The sequence below is a fragment of the Melanerpes formicivorus genome, unplaced genomic scaffold, assembly GCF_026170545.1.
Source record: "Melanerpes formicivorus ecotype bairdi unplaced genomic scaffold, bMelFor1.0.p_v2 SCAF_52, whole genome shotgun sequence".
In the NCBI taxonomy this organism is placed as follows: Eukaryota; Metazoa; Chordata; class Aves; order Piciformes; family Picidae; genus Melanerpes; species Melanerpes formicivorus.
In genome coordinates this window covers 4,393,333-4,402,915 of record NW_027142404.1, presented here as the reverse complement: position 1 = coordinate 4,402,915, position 9,583 = coordinate 4,393,333, and the positions used below count along the sequence as shown (strand labels likewise).

The following is a 9,583-nucleotide window of genomic DNA, read 5'->3' as shown; positions in this document are numbered from 1 at the left end:
TGGTCTTGATGTCTAGTTTTCCCCTCTTTTATTCTAAATAACAACCAGACCCCTAAACCCACAACAAATCAGAAAACATATCTGGATAATCTCTCTCCTGTTTGTTTACTTGGTGCACTTCTTGTAGCCAGCTAATGAAAAATAGGTTGGTTACTTTTATTGTGCTTTCTACACAATTTTGTTTCCTCAGTCTGATGCAGCAGCAAAAAGTTTCAGTGTTTGAGGTGATAATCTCATCTTTATTTTTATTGCATCTTTTTGAGAGGTAAAATTTGGGTCGAATTTGAACAGACATTTTCAACCTTCCATTACCAGTAATCTGTACAAAGGGAGGTCTCAGCAGGGCACTTAATCAGATGACTGACTTACAGTTTATAAATATTCTCTCCAGAGCAAGTCTGCAGCCACCACAAATTGCCAGGTCTTCTTTAGAGTCCAGGGGATGGTAGTGCTTTGCATCAACAGAAGACACACACTCTTCCTGCTTTAATGGAGCTACTCATATTCATTAAGCACATGCTAAAGCACCTTACAGAATCACATAGCTATTGGAATGTGCTGCCCAGGGAGGTGGTGGAGTCACCATCCCTGGAGGTGTTCAAGAGGGGATCGGATGTGGCACTTGGTGCCATGGTTTAGTAGTCATGAGGTCTTGGGTGACAGGTTGGACTTGATGATCTTTGAGGTCTCTTCCAACCTTATTGATTGTATGATTCTATGATAGTCACAGCATAGCAGGGGTTGGAAGCGACCATGGAATCACAGAATTGTCAGGGTCGGAAAGAACCTCAAGGCTCAGCCAGTTCCAAGCCCCCTGCCATGGGCAGGGACACCTCACACCACAGCAGGTTGCCTAGAGCCACATCCAGCCTGGCCTTAAAACCCAGATCTCCTCTCAGTCTGCTCTTCTCCAGGCTAAAGAGCCCCAGGTCTCTCCACCTTTCTTCATAAGAGAGATGCTTCAGTCCCCTCAGCACCTTTGGAACTCCAAATCGGAGCCTAAATAAAGTCTGCACTGGAGTTTAGCACATGCTGCTCTGCCCATGCAGACTGTCACATGCTAGGCACTTCAGAGCAGATCAAGTGGTCTGAGAGTAGTGGTCTGGCTGATTTGGATAATATATCATCAGGCAGACAAAATTCTGTCCGTCAGACACCAGTTGAGTTAATTTCCTTATCAAAACCTCACCAAGCTTTTGGAATGTAATTGTGTTATCTGCATCAGCTTTACTGATGGTAAGCTCAGCCAAGCAAAAGAAGGGGCAGATTTGGAGATCCATAAAAGCTAAAAGCTTTGTGAAAAGTGCAGCCATGCCCTGTTAGGCAAATGGATCAAAACACATTTGGGACTTACCATAGATACAGAGTGGACAATCATTGCTGGGCCTCTAATTTCAGTTGGTGTCTCTGATCAGTGACTTGTTTTCAAAGCAATTCTCACTTAAAGTGATTATAATTGTTTCATCAAAACCCAGTGTTCTCATGCAGCCCAGCAGGCAGCTGCCTGCTGGGCTGCACCCAGAAGTGTGGGCAGCAGGGCAAGAAGGGGTATTCTGCCCTTTGACTCCGTTCTGCTGAGACCCCACCTCCAATCCTGCCTCCAGCTATGATGTCCCCAGCAGGAGAAGGACACAGAGCTGCTGGAGTGAGGCCAGAAGAGACCACAAAGATGATCCAAGGGCTGGAGCAGCTCTGCTGTGAGGATAGGTTGAGGGAGCTGGGGGTGTTCAGCCTGGAGAAGAAAAGACTCCAGGGGGACCTCAGAGCTGCCTTCCAGTACCTGAAGGGATCCTCCAGGAAGGCTGCAGTGGGACTTTTCATCAGGGTGTCTAGAGAGAGGACAAGGGGGAATGATTTGAAGCTGAGGCAGAGCAGGGTTAGACTGGAGCTTATGAGGATCTTCAGTATGAGGCTGAAACAGGCTGCCCAGAGAGGCTCTGGCTGTCTCCTCCTTGGGGGTGTTTAGGGCCAGGTTGGATGAGGGATTGAGCAGCTGAGTCTAGTTGAGAGGTGTCCCTGGGCATGGAATAGATGATCTCTGAGGTCCCTTCCAACCTGAGCCATTCTAGGGTTCTATGATTCTTAATTTTGGAAGACAAGCTAACTCATTGCTTCTTTCTTTTTATCAGGTGATCTGGTTCCTGCCAGGCTGCAGATGTCAGTAGCTTCACAAATGGACCTGCCTGAAGAAATTCAGCACCCGTATTCAAAATTTTCTGACTGGAAATTCAAGTTGTTTAAAGTGAGACCATTTGAAAAGACTCCTTCTGATGAAAGCCAGCAACTAAACAAAGATCAGGCAGAAGGGATCACTTCTTCAAAGAAAGAAACCATTCTTTATGAGCATGAAGCAGTGCCGAGAGGAGAAGAGGTGGATTTAGGGGACAATAGACATGCATTTGAGAAGGATGCCAAGGACATGAAAACACAAGACAAGGAAGCTCATCAAAAAAATCTGAGGCGACTTTGCCGCATCTGTGGAGTCTCCTTAAAATCGGATTGTTACAAGAGGACTCACCCAGTGCATGGGCCAGTGGATGATGAAACCCTCTTGCTTCTGAGAAAGAAAGAGAAAAAAGCAACATCTTGGCCAGACCTTATCGCTAAGGTTTTTAAGATCGATGTGCGAGGGGACATTGATACTGTCCACCCCACTCGATTCTGTCACAACTGCTGGAGTATTATCCACAGGAAATTCAGTAATACCCCACCTGAAGTATACTTTCCTAGGAACAGCACAATGGAGTGGCAACCCCACTCTCCAAACTGCGACATGTGCCACACTACCAGCCGCGGAGGCAAGAGAAAAGGTCAGCTGCCCAGTGTGCAACATGGAAAACGTCTGAAGACCATTGCAAAATGTGCTCTAACCAACAGAGGTGGAAAGAACCCAGCACAAATCAAGAACAAAAACATAATGAAAGAGACTCTCAATTGCAAGAGTATACATCTCAGCACCAAGCTGCTTGCAGTCGATTATCCAGTGGATTTCATTAAATCCATCTCTTGCCAGATCTGTGACCATATTTTGGCAGATCCAGTGGAAACAACATGTAGACACTTGTTCTGCAGAACTTGCATCCTTAAGTGCATCAAGGTCATGGGCAGCTATTGCCCTTCCTGCTGGTATCCTTGCTTCCCTACTGATCTGGTAACCCCAGTGAAATCTTTCCTGAATGTTCTCCATAGCCTGAGTATAAGATGCCCTGTGAAGGAATGTGATGAAGAGATTTCACATGGAAAATATGGCCAACACCTCTCCAACCACCAGGAGATGAAAGATAGAGGGCTCTACAGCTACATAAATAAAGGTGGCCGACCAAGGCAGCACCTCCTGTCTTTGACCAGGAGAGCTCAGAAACATCGTCTGAGAGAGCTGAAAAGCCAAGTCAAGGCTTTTGCTGAGAAAGAAGAGGGTGGTGATATGAGGGCTGTGTGCATGACTCTGTTCCTGCTAGCTTTAAGAGCAAAAAATGAACACAAACAAGCAGATGAACTAGAGGCTATAATGCAAGGGAGGGGTTCTGGGCTTCACCCTGCTGTCTGCCTGGCCATCCGAGTCAACACATTTCTCAGCTGTAGCCAATATCATAAAATGTATAGAACAGTGAAAGCTGTCAGTGGGAGGCAGATCTTCCAGCCCCTGCATGCCCTGCGTGCTGCTGAGAAGGCTCTCCTGCCAGGGTATCATCCCTTTGAGTGGAAGCCTCCCTTGAAAAATGTATCTACTAACACAGAAGTGGGAATTCTAGATGGACTCTCAGGATTGCCACACTCAGTTGATGACTACCCAGTAGATACAATTGCAAAGAGATTTCGATACGATGCAGCCTTGGTTTGTGCCCTAAAGGACATGGAGGAGGAGATCCTGGAAGGCATGAAAGCCATAAACCTGGATAACTACTTGAGTGGTCCCTTCACTGTGGTAGTAAAGGAGTCCTGTGACGGGATGGGAGATGTCAGTGAGAAGCATGGAAGCGGGCCGGCTGTGCCAGAGAAGGCTGTTCGCTTTTCTTTCACGGTCATGAACATTGCCATAGTGCAGGGGAGCGAAAGCAAGAGGATCTTCGAAGAAGTAAAGCCCAACTCAGAGTTATGCTGCAAGCCCTTGTGCCTTATGCTGGCTGATGAATCAGATCATGAAACTCTGACGGCAATCCTGAGCCCCCTCATAGCAGAAAGAGAAGCTATGAAAAACAGCCAACTGCTGCTTGAAATGGGAGGCATCTTGAGAACATTCAAATTCATCTTTAGAGGTACAGGGTATGATGAGAAACTTGTGCGTGAAGTGGAGGGGCTGGAAGCCGCAGGTTCCACTTACATTTGTACCCTGTGTGATGCAACCCGTCTGGAGGCATCCCAGAACTTGGTCTTCCACTCCATTACCAGAAGCCATGCTGAAAATCTGGAGCGATATGAAATGTGGAGGTCCAACCCATATCACGAATCTGTCGATGAGCTCCGCGATAGGGTGAAGGGCGTTTCAGCCAAGCCTTTCATGGAGACAGTGCCCTCCATAGATGCCTTGCACTGCGACATCGGCAACGCGGCTGAATTCTACAGGATCTTCCAGATGGAGATTGGTGAAGTTTACAAGAATCCTGATGTGTCTAAAGAGGAGAGGAAGAGGTGGCAGTTGACTCTTGACAGACACCTCAGGAAGAAGATGAACTTGAAGCCCATGATGAGGATGAGTGGAAATTTTGCTAGAAAACTCATGTCCAAAGAGACAGTCGAGGCAGTATGTGAATTAATCAAATGTGAGGAAAGGCATGAAGCCCTAAAAGAGCTGATGGACCTTTACCTGAAGATGAAGCCGGTGTGGCGATCCTCAAGCCCTGCCAAGGAGTGTCCAGAATTGCTGTGCCAGTACAGCTACAATTCACAGCGCTTTGCTGAGCTCCTAGCTACAAAGTTCAAATACAGATATGAGGGCAAGATTACCAATTATTTCCACAAAACCCTTGCTCATGTTCCTGAAATCATCGAAAGAGATGGGTCCATCGGGGCCTGGGCAAGTGAAGGGAATGAGTCTGGAAACAAACTCTTCAGGAGGTTCCGAAAAATGAATGCCAGACAGTCCAAATGCTATGAGATGGAGGATGTCTTGAAGCATCACTGGCTCTATACCTCCAAGTACCTACAGAAGTTCATGAATGCTCACAAAACCTTAAAAAGCCAGACCTTCACCACTGATCCAAATGAGAGTTTAGGTGGCACCTTGTCACTGGAGGAGGTCTTGGAAAGCAACAATTCAGAGGAAGTCTAAAAGCGAAACTTGGAGGTTTTTAAGGCCAGCTGGATGTGGCTCTGAGCAACCTGCTCTAATGTGAGGTGTCCCTGCCTGTGGCAGGGGGGTTGGAACTAGATGATCCTTGAGGTCCCTTCTGACCCTGACAATTCTGGGATTTAGTGTTAGGTTTGTGATGGTGGCTTCCTGCAAGGAGACAGATGTTTATTCACGCCTGTAGAGCTACAGGGAAGTTTGAAATGGTCATTTTTAAACTCCCTGTTCAAGGTGCCGAGGGGAGTTTAATAAACACCACATCCTGTGGGACTTTCCAAAGAGATAATGCAGTGGTGCACTTCAGAGTTGTTATGTGAGATGACAGCAGAAACAAATGGCAGTTTCTTTTGGTCTTTGGTCCTTTTAAAGTCAGAAAGCCAAAGAAAAGACTTCACATAACGGAGTGTTGTAGAATGATCCCAGGGACTTATGACAGGTGCTGAAAGAGGGAGCAAGGCTGTTTGTTCTGCTTGCACTTATAAAACGATTTTGCTGTGTACCTTTGAAAAGGGTTTGATTATTTTATGGAAGGCCCTTTAGCTTTTACAAGTGAAGGTTAGTCAGGGAGACATTTGGGTAATTGTTTTGGGACAGAGTTCAGTTATTTTTCTATAAAACAGTGACTAAAGATGCAAACTTTGATCTCCTGTGTGAAAAAAAATCTCACTATCTACCATGTATGTGGCAGTCCTGCTGAGCAGGTGGTGAGGTCACCAAGAGCATTTGCTGTATGAAGAGATAGGAAACATAGCTGGAATTAATTAAAAGTACTTTTATTGTAGTCTGTTTACTCTAAAATGCAAACTTGTTACTTGTGCTCCTAAATCAGGATTTAGAATGCCTTGTGATTAGCTCACTATGCAAAGTACAGTCAAGCTCTGCTGTGCAGCTTGTTGCATCATGACCATTTTAGATTCATCCAGGAACTTCAATATCTGGTGTAATTTACATGAGCAGAATTTTGTTAGGTGACTGCCTGGCCTCACTGGATCTCAGTATAGGACATTGACCTGATGGAGTGGGGCTAGAGGAGAGTCACGAAATAACTAGGGGGCTGGAGCAGCTATGCTACAAGGCCAGGCTGAGGGAGCTGGGGGTGCTCAGGCTGGAGAAGAGAAGGCTCCAGGCAGACCTAAGAGCAGCCTGTCAGGACCTGAAGGGGGCTACAAGAAGGCTGCAGAGAGACTGTTTGCAAAGGCCTGCAGGGACAGGACGAGGAGCAGTGGCTTCAAAGTAGAGCAGAGCAGATTGAGATTGGATGTGAGGAACAAGTTCTGCATCATGAGGGTGGTGGAACACTGCAAGAGGTTACCTGGGGAGGTAGCTGAGGCACTATCCCTGGAGATACTCAAGGCCAGGCTGGACAAGGCTGTGAGCAACCTGCTCTAGTGGAGGATGTCTCTGCTGACTGCAGGGGGCTTGGACTGGATGTCCTTTGGAGCTTCCGAATAATCCAGACCATTCTGTGCCTACAGCATCCTTTGTATGGTGCACCATGAACTGTTACCCTTACTAAGTGTTCACTTCTAGATGAATTTATTGTTTTCAATTATTATTTTTTATTAAAACGCCCATTTCCCAAGGGACATAACCACCAGGCTTACATAAGGAGCATTCTTTACCAATAAGTGCAGACAGAAAGTGCAGCTGTTCCCCAGGGAGCAGAAATACCAGGTGTAGAGCATCCTTTATCAGAAAGTGCAGATACAGCCTGCATTTTTCAGTTGATAGATTTCATTATGTAAATAGTTGGATCCTTTTCTTACCCCTCTGTATGTCTATTTGGGACAATATGGAGTGTCTGAGGGAGCTGGGGGTGTTCAGGCTGGAGAAGAGGAGGCTGAGGGGGACCTCATTGCTCTCTCCAGCTCCCTGAAAGGAGGTTGGAGCAAGGAGGGGGCAGCCTCTGCTCCTTGGTGGCAAGGGACAGGAGCAGAGGCAATGGTTCCAAGGTGCAGCAGGGGAGGTTCAGGCTGGATGCTAGGAAATATTTCCTCCCAGAGAGATCTCTCAGCCATTGGAATGTTCTGCCCAGGACAGTGCTGGAGTCACCATGCCTGGGGGTGTTTCAGCAGCTGTGGAACTGGAGCTTAGGGACATGGTTTGGTGCTGGGTGGAGGGTTGGACTGGATGAGCTTGGAGGTCTCTTCCAACTGGACAGTATTCAGTGATTTGTGATTCACAGTACTCTTTCAAAAAGCTTCACTTATTTCTTCACTTAGGTTAGAAAAGATTTTTAAGATCATCAATTCCAGCCCTTCACATATTTTTAGGTTCATGCTGGGTACAAATCCTTCAGCAATTCAGGGCAAAGAAGTCTCTCTGACATTGTGTGGGCTGGTGTGTACACAATCAATTTCTGGTGTTTGGTGTGGTTTTATTTATTATTCTGACCTTCCATGTTGTGGCACAATGTGAACTATGTTAGAGGCCAGGATTCTGGTCTCACAATTTTGTTTTCCCTCATGGGAATAATTCAATTGACTTTAAGCAAATCAACTTTGGCTTTTGGTCAGGCAGTCAGAAACAAATTGTAGATATTCCCAGCACCTTAATTCCTGACTGTACTTGATTGTTGTGCTTGTGTCACCTCCCACCTGCAGAATTTTACTTTTTTCTTCCTGCATTACAGTTTCTTCATTCATTAAAGAGATTTAAAATAAAGCATTTATAATGATTGAACTCTCTGGCTTTGTATTTGTTCCTTTTTTTCCAGCTCTGCACAGAGTTTCATGGGAACAGGCTTTTAGCTCCAACCATGGATGCTCTTCATAGATGGGCTGTTCTAATACCCTGAGACAGCAAGGTCACTGATGGTACCAAACTCAGAGGGTGGCTGGCACCCCCTCAATCTGTGCTACCATCCATTGTGACCTGGACAGGCTGCAGAGCTGGATGAAGGGGACCCTTATGAAGTTCAACAAGGACAGGTGATGAGTCCTACACCTGGAGAGGAACAACACCAGGCACCAGTACAGACCAGGGGTCATCCTGCTGGAAAGCAACTCTGTGGAGAAAGACCTTGGAGTCCTGGTGGACAGCAAGTTCTGCGTGGGACAGCAAGGTGTCCTTGTGGCCAAGAGAGCCAAAGGCATCCTGAGCTGCAGCAAAGTGTGGCCAGCAGGGCTAGGAAGGTTCTCCTGCCCCTCTGCTCTGCCCTGCTGAGTCCACAGCTGCAATCCTGTGTCCAGTTCTGGGCTATCCAGGTCAAGAGGGACAGAGACCTGCTGGAGAGAGGCCAACAGAGACTACAAGGTTGACTAGGGTACTTGAACACCTCTACTGAGAAGAAAGACTGAGAGCCCTGGGGCTGTCTAGTCTGGAGAGGAGAAGGCTGAGAGGGATCTGATCAATGTCTGTCAATAGCTGAGGGCTGGGTCTCAGGATGAAGGTGCCAGGCTCTTTTCAGTGGTGCCCAGTGCCAGGACAAGGAACAATGGGTAGCAGCTGGAACACAGCATGAGGAGACACTTCTGTGTGGTGAGGGTGCTGGAGCCCTGGAGCAGGCTGCCCAGAGGGGCTGTGGAGTCTTCTTCTCCGGAGGCTTTCCAAACCCACCTGGATGCATTCCTGTGCAGACTGCCCTGGGTGACCCTGCTCTGGCAGGGGCGTTGGACTGGATGATCTCTGGAGGTCCCTTCCACCCCCTGACATTCTGTGATTCCCTGATTCCAGCCCCTTGTCTGACAGTCATCAAATTAACAGAAATGGAGATTACTCTGTGCATCTCAGAAGTCCTTTCAGCACCGCTCCTCACGGGCAGCTGTTTGACAGGCTACTGAACTAATTTCAAACCAGTTTGATTTAGCCTGTTAATGGCTTTGGCTTCATGTCCCAAGTGCCATCCCCATATTTGTTTAACATCAGTCGTGCACTCTTATATCCATGCTAATGTGCTAAGCCTCTTTACTGGCTTCTGTGCATCAAATTTTGGCTCCTTGTCATAGACTGAGCTGCAAAGATTAGTTCCAACCTACCTTTCAGTTCATGATTTGTAGCTTCTTTTTATTCCACTTCAGAAATTCTTCCTTTTTATTTTTCCCTTTAATGATATCTCAGGGTCAAAAGACTTATGTAAACCAACTGGTTGGGATAGAATTAATGATGAGCACATTAAGCTACCTGATTTCCTTGTGCAATCAGGTAATGACACATCTAATTTCTGGACATTCTATCCCCAACTTAGATTTTTCATCTGACCTTGAAGCAAAGACACTGGATGGAAAAAATCAGAACCCAGGAAAAACAGAACGAAACCCAACACAAAACATCAAACCAAAACAAACCAAAACACAA

The 9,583-nt window shown here is 46.6% G+C and overlaps 1 protein-coding gene across 1 annotated transcript; it reads left to right on the top strand.

Moving 5' to 3' along the window:
• Window positions 1–2,155: 2,155 nt before the first annotated feature.
• On the top strand, window positions 2,156–5,372 carry RAG1 (recombination activating 1). Its single transcript, XM_068160740.1, has one exon. The coding sequence runs from the start codon at window positions 2,156–2,158 to the stop codon at window positions 5,267–5,269; it is 3,114 nt and encodes a 1,037-aa protein (XP_068016841.1). The 3' UTR covers window positions 5,270–5,372.
• The last annotated feature ends 4,211 nt before the right edge of the window (window positions 5,373–9,583 follow it).

Excerpts from the sequence above, each read along its gene's own strand:
- RAG1 (XM_068160740.1), top strand. The coding sequence starts at position 2,156 with ATGTCAGTAGCTTCACAAATGGACCTGCCTGAAGAAATTCAGCACCCG.